Here is a 14,748-nt window from a genome sequence, read left to right as displayed (position 1 = left end):
CAACAGAAAGAGGGCAGATTAAGATTAGATGTAAGGAAGAAATTCTCTTTTGTGAGGGCAGCGAGGCACTGGCACAAGTTTCCCAGAGAGCTGGTGGAGGTCCCATCCCTGGACACATTCAAGGTCAGGCTGAGTGGGGCTCTGGGCAACCTAATCTGAAGATGTCCCTGCTCACTGTAGGGGAGGGTGGACTAGATGACCTTTAAACTTCCCTTCCAGTCCCACACATTCTATGATTCTAAGGGTGGGGTTTTGTCTAGATTTGAATTTTCAGTTGCATTTTCAGTATAGTGAAACGTGAATGTCACATGAAGAAAAGGGCAGTTATGGCTTATCTCTGCCTTCAGAATTAACCAATTTGCATGCTTAAGGTCAGAATTTTTTTTTGTAGTTCAAGTTCTTTTTTATGTTTCTTTGATCTTTTTTTAATTCTTTTGTCTACAGTATGTGCTTATGGTACCTCTTAATTCTTGCCTTAAGACTTTTAGGGGAGAAAAGGTGGCAGTAAGTAGAGGGGAAGACGTGAGCAATTTAGACTTAGATTGCTGAGGAACTTACATTTGTATTTCCAGAAACACTTGAAATATCACTCATCAACAAGACGATGACTTTTGTTTCACTTCCTATGGAATTCACAGACTTGTGTTAAGGTAATTTTGCTTTAAAAAGAACTTCCATTTTTATTTCCAATTAGTGTGACCTAAGTACTTTTTCTTCTGTAATGAACATCTGGGAGAACCCCTTGAGAACAGGAGGTCTGTGTACAGTACGTTGGTGTTCTAGTTGTAAGTGAAATATATCGGATAGGAGAGTTAACTGTGAGCTTGTGCAGCAGATAACTGATTTAGCACCTTTTAATTCTCTCCCACAGAACTGCACATATAAAAATGCATCTAGTTAAGAATGAACACCAGAAAATGCTGTGGTAGACATGGGATTCATGTCATGTTGGCTTCCTGTTTGAAAAACAGTAGGCTGGCAGTTTTCAAGGAACAGCGACAAAGTGATGACCAGTTGTCAAGTGCCAGCTGCTCTTATTCATCGGATTGAAGAAGAATTAGATAAAGAAGAAGAAGAGATAATGGTATTCCTGTGCCGAGACCTTGCTCCTGACTTGGCCACTGCTGACCTTAGGGAGCTCTTGGTGACTTTGAGTGAGAGGGAGAAATTGTCTTTTCTTGGCTTGTCTGAGCTGTTGTACAGAATTAAGAGGTTTGATTTGTTGAAGAGAATCTTGAAGACTGAGAAAGCAACAGTGGAAGCTAACCTTGCCAAGAATCTCAGACTTGTCCCTGATTACAGGTAATATATCTCTCTGACTTCAAGGGTACTTAGTTTGTTCAAAATGTATGTCAATTGTTTGGGGGTTTTGGGGGGAAGTTGGTTTTTGTGGTTTTTTTTTTCTAAATGGGTCTTGAACGTGAAAGAAAAGCAGACAAGGACATCATATCTAGAGTTACAGTGAAAAGAATATGTCAGGTTTAGTTCTTAAAATAAGACTTAGCAGCTTCTTAGAAGTCATGGCATTAGAAGCATCTGTCTTTAAGGAATACATGTGTATTAATAAAACCAGTGATGTTTGTACAGTTCTAGATTAGCAGATAGAAATTACGCTTTATAGGAACAGTTTTAGAGATATTTTCTGGTTCACTTTGGGCGCGTAGCATCACCATTGCTGACAGATTTTGCCTTGGCCAACGGTGGGTCTGTCCTTGGTGCTGGCTGGCATTGGCTCTGTCGAACCTGGGGGAAAGCTTTGAGCAGTTTCTCACAGAAGCCATCCCCGTAGCTCCCCCCTACTACCAAAATCTGGCAACGCAAACCCAGGTGCAAAGACACACAAGTAAAAAAATACATAAAGAGACTTCTGTTTTCCTGGCAGTGGCTGTTACATAGTCAGTCTAATATGGGTGCTGATTAGAGTGGATATTTTGTAATTGGATTTTGGAGCAGGGTGGGCTTTTTTACCATTGTTTAATTGGGAATGGTCCATTAAGACTAGAGCATGGGGGATATTGGGTAGTTGTGCAAGGGTGGGATCTTGCTGAAAGCTAATCCTTCAGAAATGTCTTAATTTATTTCAGGGTACTAATGGTAGAGATTTTTGAGAATCTGGAAAGAGAAGAAGTGAGTTCTCTTCGTTTTCTGCTCAGAGATTATGCACCTCGTATGAAAATGGCGAAAGATAAGGTATGTTTTTCTGCGGGCCTTCTCTGAAATAATGAGAGATTAAAATAAAAAAGGAAAGTAGCTAGACACAAAGGAGGGGAGACAGTAGTGCAAGGGGTAGTGAAGCATAACTAGACACAAGTCAGGAGGTGGAGAAGGAGTAGTGGCATCTATTTCACTTTTTTAATTCGAGGGAAAGAAGCATGAGAAATAGTAAGAGGGAACAGTGAAGACTTGCTGTAGTGAGTGGTGATGGCACGAGCCATACAGGCAGAGGACATAAAAAGAAAATGTTCCTTCAGTATTAGTGATCTGAAAGTTTATACATGAAGGATCTCAAACCAGTAATCATATGAAATGTACCTTGCACTTTTTATGTTTGTGCTCTGCTTCGCTTACAAAAGAACAGTTTTATTTTAATTGTGTCTTTCTCTGTACATTTGCATTCTGAATATTTGTTTAAAGTGCTCCGAGAGAGATTCAGTAGAAAAGGTTTAGAGAACTTGACTGTAGTGCATAGCAGAATGAAGATTTCTGGCTTCTTACTTTGAGTTTTTTTCTTATTCTCTCTTTAACCAAAGGAGAGAGGCCCTGCAAATTCCCCAAAGATTTTTTTACTTCTTGCTTTATAACATGTAAGGTGGCGTTCCAAGTGACTGGCTTTGTAGCAACAAGCAAAACCGTTTCCTCAGAAACTTAGTTTAAGAAGATCACTTTCTAGCTTCCATTAACCCTATAATAATACCAGGAATTCTTATGTCTTCCAGATAAATTTCTTAACTTTGAAGATGTGTCCCTAGTTCTTGAATACACAACCTTTATGACCTCCTCATGTTATTTTCTGGGCTGTTTTGTTACATGCTGATAGAGAACAAATTACTGACATGATAGTTGGTTTTTCTCTTGCTATTTTAGAGTTTTCTAGCTCTTGTGATTGACCTGGAGAAACTAAATTTGGTCGCTCCTAATCAGCTGGATTTGATAGAAAATTGTTTTCGAAGTATTCACAGGATAGATCTGATTAGGAAGATTCAGAAGTACAAACATGAAGGTAAGATGTAGTTTTGCGCTGGATACTCTTGATAGCAAGGATCAGCTATGCTCTAACTGAAGATAAAATTGCAATTTACAAGTCAAGAGTATTTGCATGCTTCGTGGATTTAGGCTTTTGAAGCAGGTGATACATCATGGTGTATTTCTCTATGTGTTTCTGTTAAATTTTCAGCTGTAATGTCCTCCATTCATTCTCAGCCAGTATATGTAAATGCACTTCAAGCATCTCTCCCTAATCTCAGTCTGATTGATCCTCCTTATAATTCAGGGGTAAGTATACAATAAATCAGACAGATCCTTTATTTCTAAACATTGCCAGTCATTGAAAGTGAATTGATCTCTGCAGAGCCTAAAGAATGAGAGATGGCTAGTAACTAAAATATTACGTGGTTGATTTCTCTTGTTCCTATTACTTACTGGGTTTAGTGTCTGATTTAAATCTTCTGAGAAAGATTCAACGTAAAGAACTTCTGTGAATTTTTTCCTCTTAGTTGGACATATAAAATCCATGTCTTTAAATTTTTTTCTACTATATTTTTACTTTGAGTGTTCTTTGCAAAACATACTATTATTCTTTGTATTTTCCAGGGAAAGTATTTTTCTTACCTCTGAAAGCTGAATGTTACAGCTTTTTAAGGAGAGCTTTTCAGATTTTTGTGTGTGTATGTGTTTTGTTTTGATCTTATTTTAACAAAGATATCCCAGTATGTAAAATGTCGTCAAATCCTAATTCGTGCAGTATTCTTTATACTTGAGTTAGATCTGATATTTTAATATTGTAAATATTGTAAAAACCTTATTTAAATCTTTAGACTTGCTAAATGAGTTTGATGAAATTGTCATATGTTGAGCAAATACGTATGCATGAAGCCTACATACAAGACAGCAGTGATACAATTTGTATTTACTAACAAAACCACAATAGCTTTGTTTTCCAGACTACTAATGGCAAACAGTTTGCATTAACTTTCCATATTATGATAATATTGTTATAATTTCGTTTCTAATTCAGTGGAATTTCCTCCCTGCTGCTCTGTAGGAAACAAGATTCACATCTTCAGAAGGTTTTTTGTTTGTTTTACTATGTTAGGAAATAAGCTTTTCTTTGCTGTTCATGGCAAGTTGGTAATTTTTTTCTGAGGAGAAATGGTTTTGGGGTTTTTTTTGTGGTTTTGGTAGGGGATTTTTTGCTTGTTACTATGTAATTCTAATTAGCTGATAGATGGGAATCTAGCATATGTAATCCTTTTATTGAGGAAGAAAAATGTTACTGTGTTATATTTTGGAACACATGATTATTCTTGAAGTAGAGAGGGACAATATACCTTTTTCTTCATTTTAAATCCAGAATGTGAGCAAAGAGAAATCACAAAATGGACAAAGTCTTATTCTGGGTAAGAGCATTTTATCTGAGTTTTGATAATCCAGAAGAGCCAAATGACAAGTTTCATTGTATCAACAGGACTGTTGTTTAATAGTTGTGTTTATGGCTAAATCAGCAGGTAGCCGGCAGCATCAGGAGCCGGGAGTTTTTGGTGCCTCTGTAAACTAAGCTTTGCCTTCTTGTTTGCCCTTGCATTTATTTTGTCTGTGCTGCCAGATCTTAAAACTTGATTGAAATTGTTGTGGGCTTCCACTGTCACAACTTTTTAACAAAATAAATAGTTTATTAATGAAATTGTGGAAAAGGTTGACTAGCCAGCTCTGGAGGCCCATGCCAGGAAGTTGTCTGGTGAGGACCAGATTCTCACTGTGTTGTGTTCTTTTGGGAAACTCAAAATATCTCTCAAATATGGTTCTTTTTAAAGAGTAGTTGGCCGAATTCTCTCACTGTGGGAGAGATTATTTGGTTATTCTAGTCACAGGCAATGCAGAATGAACTCTACGTAACATTTTAGAGGGGAAAATTTTTGGGTTTGGTTTTTTTTTTAACTGCAGTAGCATGCATGGAAACTAAGAGGTCCAGATGAGTGAGAACTTGGCTGAACTAGATAGGTTCCTCTTTAACTGATTTGGTGTCAAAGAAATGTTATTGGTGCCTACATACCAAGATTATTTCTGTATATTTTAGCTGCAGCAGAACCAGTCCACATGTCTATTCAGGAATCAGGAGCAGTGTCATCTAAGGTATGTGCTTGCGCATATGTACGCGTGTAAATATAATAAAAACCTCTACGGATGTTTACCTTAGATTTCTTTATGTTTCATTTGGACATTTCCTTTAACTGCATGCAAACAGAACAGTGTGTACATCCGTATCTTCTTCAGCTGTAAACCATTTCTACAAATTGTTTTGCAGAATATATTTTAAATAGATGATATTTGCTGCTACTCTAGCAGCAACAGTGTGCAAAATGCATGTAGATATAATGTGTGCACAGAACCTTGTATATTTATTAGTGGAGGCTAAGTCAAAACCTTTTGGATGTCAGACCTCTTGCCATCTGCTTTAGAAATTGCCAGGCGTCTTTGCACGCAGTAAATTTTGTTCTTTATTCTCTCCCTGCCTCTGTCTTTCCAGTTAGAAGACAGATATGCTTTGAGTATTAATGATAAGAATGGACTACTGCTATTTTCACTAGCTCTCCTATAGGAGAGGAGGATTCCTTTAGGAGGGGATCCTGTAGAAAGGATTTTTAGAGGGCAGGAAGCAGGGAGTTACCTACAGTGAAGTGATTGTAATTTTTTTAACAGGAATATAAATTGTGATAGGAGTCATTAGAGATTATTCAGGAACAAGGAGATTATTCCACTAAATAAGGAAATAAATGTTCTCATGGGCAGTGCTGTCTGCAAACCTTGTGCACCTTGTTTGCACACAGTGCTTGTTTGCAACAGAAACGCTCTCTGCACTTATGTTGTCAATATGGAACTTAGAGCTCCCAACAGCTCAATAGAAGCTACACTTAAGGATATTAATTTGGAAGTGCTACAGAAGGATCACTACTGTTATAGTCTGGGTCTTTAAAAAAGCCCCTCCATTCCATAAAGTGTTTGTTTGTTGGGGTGGTTTTTTTGTTTGGATTTGTTTGGGTTTTTTAAATAAAAACAGTCTAAAGATCTGTCCAGATTTAAGGTTCAGTCTAAAACTTGCTTCTCCCATTTGTGGTGCAGTCTTTGTCTTTGTTTAAGGATCATTTTGGTGATAAGATTATGTAACACAAGGATGCAAAAATTAAGCCTGTCATAGAAATAAGGGAAGAAATCAGTAGTTGGTGTCTCCTCTTTTTTTGTGGTTTTGTCGTGTGGATAAGACATAGTACAGCTCAGTAGACAGCCTTGCTAGCTACTCTGTGAAAGAATAACAGAATGTAATTGAAAAGATCTGAAGTGGTTAAATTTGAGAAAAAAATCAAGTCTGTAAGTTGAAAGAGTGGCATAATAACTTATTATTTGTCCTTCACATTCCTCAGGTTTCTGATGATCAGTACAGAATGCAAAGTCAGCCTTTAGGAATATGCCTGATAATAGACTGCATTGGTAATGACACAGGTAAGCGTCTGGAATTTGAAGTTTCTTGTCTTGTTAATCTCGGATGGTTAGAACAATTTAGTATAAAGAGTATGATGTACGTTTACCAGTCAGACTGAGGTAATGTTGTGCTGGTCAGCCAGTCTGTCAATGCTAATAAGTCATCTGAAGCAGAGTTTGAAGGCCCAACCTGCGGTTAAAGCCAGCTGTCCTAACTATCGCAAACAATGTTTGGGTGTTTTTGATGGAGAATCTCTGAGTGAAGGGACTTGTAAGGGGGTAGACTGAATTTTAGGGGGGAGAAAAAAGGATGTTTGGAGACGTAACAGAACAGTTAAGCTACCGTCATAGAGATGGGTACTGGCAGAGATGGCAAAGATAGTGTTTCCCACCAGTTAGCAAAACCAAAACTAAAGCTGTTGGAGATTTGGAGTGTAATCATAGAGGCACCACAGATTTTGAATAGCTGAAGCCACGTTGTCCACCATTAATTATGAAACTAGGCTTCTGTTATGTCTTACACTATTTAAATGAAACTGTCACCATTTTCTTTCCTCCCTCCTGGTTTAGTTAAAAACAACTACAACCATAACAGCACACACAAAAATGAATTTGTATGTGGAATTCAGGGTAGTCACTGTCATGGTTAAAATGTGTTTTTGTTTCTGATTGTCTTTGTAGAATCCAGAAATTAGATTCTTACATAAGCAAAAAACCCCCTCTACTCTGTAATACTTGTAACTACGAGACTAAAAATAAAAATTAAGAGAATACTTGCAGTCAGTTCTGTAACAGGCTAGGAAATATAGGGGAAGAAGAGGGTTTATGGGCATATCTTTTCTCTTAACTAATGGTCCAGCAGATGGGCCATCTTAGAATTATTGATGTAGTTGTTGAAGAGCAGTAGATATAGAGCACAGATACAGGAAGTAAAATTTTTTGTGTGTGCTCAACAATAGTATTTTAAGTAAATGATACAAACCTTAGTTAAACTATCTTTAATTAAATCAGGTTGCTCAGAGCCCTGCCCAACCTGACCTTGAACGTTTCCAGAGATGAGGCTTCTACCACCTCTTCGGGTCACCTGTGCCCGTGTCACCACTCATTGTAAAAAAATTATTCTTACTTGTACAAGAACAGAGAGTATAAATGTGATAGAGGAAGTCTGCTGACTGGAAAGGACAAAAATGGGTTACATGTTCAGCATCTGGCATGTCAGATACCCCTGCAAATCATGGCTCTGCTCCTGTTGTGCCAAATCCACCCAAGAAAAGTCTTAGTGTGCCTCAGTCTCCGTTAGCAATTAAAGTGTGTGTACGTCTCAGATGTTTAGTGCCACCAGTGTGTCATCGGCATTTTAACATGATACAAAGCAAGACTTTCACTGAAATACATTACTTCTTTTATGAGATTCCGGAGAGGACATACAGCATTGCTTGAAGGAGTCTGTTAGAAAGGCATGCACTAGTCTATAGAGTTGTCCTGTGTTGCTCCTGAAGTCTGAAAATAACACAGCAAAAGAGGTCAGGGAGAACATTAAGAATTGCGTCTGTGGTATGCATTAGAGTCTGTAGCTATCCCAAGATTCAATCCAAGGAGGCTGGACCAATAATAGATACTGCAGGACGAAGGATTACAGCAATTGAAAATGCCCAGCGTAAACAATGTGAATTCATCAGATGTTGATAAAATTCAAACTGAAATGCACCTTGCTGTTTTGTAAGTAGTTGCTTTTGACTTTTCCATTTGGAAGCTAATTTTTGTCCACATGTTGTAAACAATCAAGTGGAGAAAACGGTAACATTTTCTGTAGAGTAGAAATGCTCAAAAATCAGTGGAAGTTTCTTGGGATATGATTGCTGATTTCTTCAGAAACAGATGTTTTCTGGTCTTGGGTTGCAGCATGTAATGCTGTCTTTTGTCTTGTCCTTAAGTAAAATTGCCGTATCCAAAGCTTACAACCCTGCATAATTTCCGATAAGCTAAGAATGAGCTCCAAGTTTGTTGGGTTTAATTTCTTTAATTGGGATGCATAGAGTCCGTGTATGGTTTCATGTGACGCCAAATTACGTGTCCTTGTGTGTACCTCTAGCCGTGAGTGAGGAAAGGGTACAGTTATAGGAATTAATTAAGCATGCTTGTTGCTGCAACTCTCACTTTGTGTACATACCACTGCCCACTTGTGGATCAAGTGTTTCATCCAGTAGCGAAGTCCTAAACCATACTGGTACTGAATCTTCCACCTGAATTTTGTGTTATTGCTCAAATTTGAGCCCATTTTCCTTTCTATTTCCAAACTGAGGCAGAAAAACAAAAAGTATGGGAAGTTTAAACATAACAGAGCATGAATGAAAGTCTGTAGTTCCTGTTTATCACCTTGCTATAACATAGAGTTTGTATCTACCCTGTGTTTTGCTGAGGGAATTTACAAGTTGTGTTCCCTGTTTACACTGTGGGCTTTGTAAGGAGAACAGTGTAGTAGTACGACTGCTTTTGTGCCAGTTACCTCTGAAATAGCCTCAGCTAGTTGGGTTAGGGATTGTTAAACTTTTGAAGTCAAGGAACAGTCTGGATTCCTGCGTCTGTAAGACATTTCACATAAACAGCACTTTGTATTTCTTGTTATATTAGAAACTGTGCATGGGCAATGTATATGTGGTTTACACTAAAGATACCATGCTACAGATGTGAGTTATAGAATCTCGTGGCTCTCTGAACACTTAAAAATACCCATGCTTTTCACAATGATGTATCTGTTTCCACTCCCATATTAATAAACATCCAAATTAATTATTCAGAGCATACCACATTTTCCTGCAGCACAAGTTAACACCAATACAGTAGAATTAAATCTTGATTTTTGGCTATCTGCAATTTTAATTTCTAAAGCATCTGAAAGGGTTCCTTGTTCAGCTTTTTTTTTCCCCTGAAAATGCCATTCCTTCAAAGTTAAGACTCCAATGTCCATTCTTCATCTGGAACTCATCAGTTGAAGTCCTTTTTATATAATAGGAAGCAGAGATGACTGCAACAGGTTCCTTTTGAACTGATGAAAGGGAACCTCTCTGTTTCCTCTGCAGTTCTGTACATCTTATGATAATTCAGAATAATTTTGACAAGTTAAAGGTTAAAACAGACTTCTCATGCTCTACAGAGCACTCTTTACTGTTTCAGGAATATTTTATCTTGAAGCATTTTCTAATGTTCTCTCTTGCCTAATATTTTAAGTCCTAGGAACTTGGGATACTGGCTGTAAATGAAAAGATTCAAGTTCAGTGGAATTTGGAACAGATCACGTGACACATGATAGTGTCTTTGCTATCATGAAGTATATAACTCATATTAAAGACAACATGCATATAGCACTATAAGTATGTAAGGTACTGTGATCGACATCAAGTACTCCCAATTTTTTAATTATTGTGATGAAATAAATGTCTTATTTCCAGTAGCAAAATAATTGAGACTGAGCCTTGTTATGCTATGATTTAATTATATCTTGTTTTTTTCAGATGTGTTGGAAGAGACTTTCAGAGGCTTAGGCTATGATGTTCGTTGCCACAGATATTTAAAAATGAACGCTCTAAATCAAACATTGCTTGAAACTGGAAGGTTACAGGAACACAGAAATTATGACAGCTTTGCTTGCATATTGGTCAGCCGTGGAAGTCCTCAGAGCATCTTCTGTACTGATGATACTTTTCCTGGATTTCCTTTGGAAGAAGTAAAGAAATACTTTACAGCAGACTCATGTCCTGAACTCCTGGGAAAGCCGAAGCTTTTTTTTATTCAGAGCTACATCGTGCCAGAAAATGAACAAGAATATACTAGTCTGTTGGAAGTAGATGGGAATGATGAAAAAATCATTTCTAATGCAAAACTCTCTGGGAAAGTCACCATCCCCCAAGTAGCAGACATCTTTTGGAGTCAGTGCAAGGTTGATGTGTCTGCACTAGAAAAATCTTCAAGTTCATCCTCATATTATTTGCATTGTCTGTCTGAGCTACTCCGCAATCCTTATAAAAGGTAAATTCAAAAAAGAGGAAGAAACAACCCTTTTCCTATCATAGTCTGCTCTCCTAGAGAAAGAGAAACCTTAAATTTCATCCCATCTGGTCCTGAGAAGTATCTTCTAGCTGTGTCATAGGTTAAAAGACAAGTATACCTGATCCTTGAATGGTGGCTCAGGAAGATAGTCTAAAGTAGGAGTGAAGTTTCTCATTCTGGAGGGTAAAGTTAAAGTGTGTTACAGCACTGGGGCTTGCAGAGTGAGCAGGGGAGAACTTGTCCTGTGTAAAGTACGTCAGTGCGTTAGATGGGATTGGAAATCTTCCTTCTTGAAGATATAACAAAGCACACAGCAGGCTTCTGTTGAATTCAGACTTGCCTTTTATCATTAAGAAGGGCTTTGCTTGTCTAAGTTTGGGGGAAAGGCAGTTGAGAGGAAAGAATTTTGTCCCTTCTTTTATCTAATTAACCCTCCACTCACAGAGCCACTAGATTGCCAATTTGTAATCGAGAATTGAAACTGTCAGAAAAATTTAGTCTGTCTAAAGAGATTATCAAAAGGAATGTGAGCAAAAATCAGACATGTTTGGATATATAACTTATTAACAAATATTTTATTTGTACCACCAATCTATTAGGGAGCTAGCAACTGTTTCTCAGGATAGTTGCACAGTTAACATTTAGTACTTTTTTAGAAACCCTAAAACCTTGTAATGAAATCGCAGATCATCATGTCAGCATAACCAGTATCATGACAGTGATTTGGGTTGTAACAGATAGTCTCCAAAATGCATATTCAGCCTTGAGTTTAGAGGCATAACATCTGCAATAAAGGCTGAAATTTGAAACTATCTCCTTGCAAAGTCTGAAGTCATCTTCTCTCTTGTGGATTCTTAAATGGTGTCTTCCTTCATTCACTAACAAAAAGCTTTTACTTTCGTTGCTGCAGGAAACTCTCTATTCTAGATATCCATACGGAACTGAACAGAAAAGTCTATGAATGGAATAAGACCACTGATCCAAACCAACAATACTCACTTCTGCTCCAGCATACACTGAGGAAGAAACTTTTCCTTTCTCCTGCTTAACTGCTGCTGGAAAGGACATTTCTGAGGTGCCTAATGAGAAGCACGTACTATGATCCAGATCCTTTTACTTTATGCATTGTCACTGCACATATTTCTAAAGTACCTATTGCTTCCAAGCCCAGATATTTAGAATTGTTTTGGTGTCTTAAGGCACCAGATTTTATATTGTAATACAGAAGACTCTGAAAGCTTGGATGAGAATGGCAGCTATCATATAGTACTGCAACAGATGTTACAACCATGTACAACAGGTAAACGGGGTGGACAGAGCTCTGACCTGTACAGCTGTTGGGTTTTCCAGGGTTTTGTGTTTTTATTGTTTCACTGGTGGTTTTTTAGCATACCTATTAGCAATGGATTGAACAAATACAAGTCAGCGCAAACCACTGAAATTCACTGGGTGTTTTCCTCAGCACCTAATAGTGGAAAATGTGTCAGGAAAGAATTTCCCCCAGCAATGCCAGTTCTTCATTAGCAAGTTCTGGCTTGCGTGCCTCCATAGACTAGCAAAGCAGGAAGGGGAGAGAGGTGATCTATTAAATAATTTGGATTCCATCTGCCTGCTGCACCAGAGGTGGCAATTCACCCAGAACCTTGTGTTGTCAGTACTGTCCACAGCACACAAGGGGTTATGTGATAATAAATGAGAGTCTGACATGTTTTGGGCTGTGTTTTCCCCTAACAAAAATGAGTCTATATGTGGCAGGTCTTTACAGTGATCTGCCACACAGTTAAAATGTGAGATTTTGGTGGATGTTTTGTGGAAGCTGAAACATAATAATGTTTATAATTGTAATTATTTATAAGCATAATCATGTTTATATTATATACATAATCATACGTGTTGCACCAGGCATAGGTGTAAAAATATACATTATCATATTTGAACCTTCACGTTTTGTAGCAGCCACTGACACTTAAGATGGAATTAAACACCTTACCTTTACTGCTTCTGCTTGTGAGAAAGGATGTCTTTGCTAATTGCTTATTTTTTTAAAGTTGCCTTTGTTCTTCTGAAAAAGATATGAGTGAAAATTGTCCTAAATACAGAATTTTTTCTCCAGTGGAGCAGATACCTGACAGAGTTCACTTACCCTGTTTGTTATTTAACACTATAACCTGGATGAGTTGTATTGAAATTCATTGTCACTGAATTTACGGTATTCTCTTCCCTCCTAAAGTAGGCCACTTACGAATTTTTAATACTCCTAATGCAGTCTCCTGTGCAGGGAAAAAAATTTAGGCATTGACATGCCTAGTTTGGTTTCCAGCGTAGTTACATCACATCCTTCTGGCATGTGTTTCACAGAAAGGAAAGGGATTTTTTGCTAATACAGGGTGTACTAGTTCTTTGATCAAATAGAGTGGAAAAAAGATTTTTTGCTAGTGTAGCTGCATTTAATCTGAGCAAAAAGCAGGTGTGCTTACATATATAACTTCACCAACAATACTTTTCATTGCAGACCAAGGCTAACAGGCAGCTAGCCTGTTGGTACTATATATATATCGTATACTATCAGTATACATTAGTATATTGATACTAATTAGGAGAACTTGACCAATAAACTTACTCTGGTAGCAATGACTTTTTCATTCCTTGATACTGTGTTGTACTTTTTAGGTGTTGGCTTGACATAATTGTTATGATTTTCATTAACATATTTAAAAAAATAAACAGAATTCTTAGGTTTCATTCAGAAAAAAAAAAGAGTTTTCAGGTAGCTTCTATAATTGAAAGTAAAACTAATTTTTATTTGGCAACGAGTAGATATCAAAGTCTAAAATGCACTCAGTAGTCCTTGCTTGTTATGTGATTGAAAGCCCAGTCTCTTCTTGGCTTAAGAGGTTCCTAAACTGCTGGTTGAGGATTGTTAAGACTATATGGAGAGGAGAAACTCACTGAACAAGTTTTACCTTATAGTCTTTATCCCTACAAAATGTTAAGATTGAAATATTTATTTATATTCATGTACTATTTTGTATAATTTATAAAGCACATTTTGTATCATTATTATTAAATCTTCACTTGTTATCTTTTACATTTTGTATTCAGATTTATTTTGCAGTTACATACATGATTGTAATGAAATTTTTGCACAATTTAGAAAAATAATTCACCTGTATTGCAAGCCTATGCATTCCTTACTTTTCTCTTTCTACTTCGTAAGCTATAGTGTCCTCTTTGATAAAAGTATATTGAGGCTTTAATACCTTTGAATTGGGAAATGCAACACAAAAGTTTGTTAAATTATGGGTACATGGGTTATTTTTGTTACTGTAATTTTATGTAGGCACGGCCATAAGAGGAAAAATAGAAAATATTTTGTTGCAAGATTCAGACATTCTCTAAAAGCACGTTCTCAATGAGTGTTAAAGTAAAAAGGTGTGAAAATTAAGTATATCCTAGCAGGATTGGGAGAGGGGACAGGCCTTCCTTTCAGTTTACTCATTTCTAAGAAAGGGCCTAGTGAAGTGGTCCTTTTCTTAAACCACTGCCATATTGCTTCTACCTTTAAAAATGCTTTTTGTCGTAAAATTATGTGTTCATATGTATTCCACAGGCCCAAGTAGCGAACTTAACTGCATTGCATCAACAGAAAGGTCTGTATTATATGTGATAGGTAATAAAAACAGCATTCATTTCTAACCCCGAATACTTAATAATCGACTGTCTTACAAGAAAATAAAGCACAAGTGTAAGTTTGTAACTCTACCTTGCTCATGTTTCATGGGTTAAGAGAAGAATTATAAAAAGACAGGTTTGGAATCTTAGCAGTTCCTGTAGTGGGTGGTAAATGAAGCAAGTGGTGAAACAAATACTGGTTTTGTGGTTGTAGAAAAAAGATGTGATTGATTCCTAGTTACCGTGTGTATCCATGTGATGTTAATAAAGAAGATTTCACAAATCAACTTCACCTTTTCCCATTTCCCTTACTAGCTTTTGCATGTGATGAGCCCA

General features: G+C 37.2%; 1 protein-coding gene across 1 annotated transcript; it reads left to right on the top strand.

Moving 5' to 3' along the window:
• Nucleotides 1-1,006: 1,006 nt before the first annotated feature.
• CFLAR (CASP8 and FADD-like apoptosis regulator) lies at nt 1,007-10,723 on the top strand. Its single transcript, XM_009877891.1, has 8 exons — nt 1,007-1,302; nt 2,085-2,190; nt 3,085-3,220; nt 3,395-3,490; nt 4,563-4,616; nt 5,300-5,349; nt 6,636-6,714; nt 10,206-10,723. The coding sequence occupies exons 1-8, from the start codon at nt 1,007-1,009 to the stop codon at nt 10,721-10,723; spliced, it is 1,335 nt and encodes a 444-aa protein (XP_009876193.1).
• The last annotated feature ends 4,025 nt before the right edge of the window (nt 10,724-14,748 follow it).

Source organism: Apaloderma vittatum, unplaced genomic scaffold (genome assembly GCF_000703405.1).
Source record: "Apaloderma vittatum isolate BGI_N311 unplaced genomic scaffold, ASM70340v1 Scaffold42381, whole genome shotgun sequence".
NCBI lineage: Eukaryota > Metazoa > Chordata > Aves > Trogoniformes > Trogonidae > Apaloderma > Apaloderma vittatum.
The sequence above is the reverse complement of the archived record's forward strand: the minus strand, read 5'-3'. Positions and strand labels throughout refer to the sequence as shown.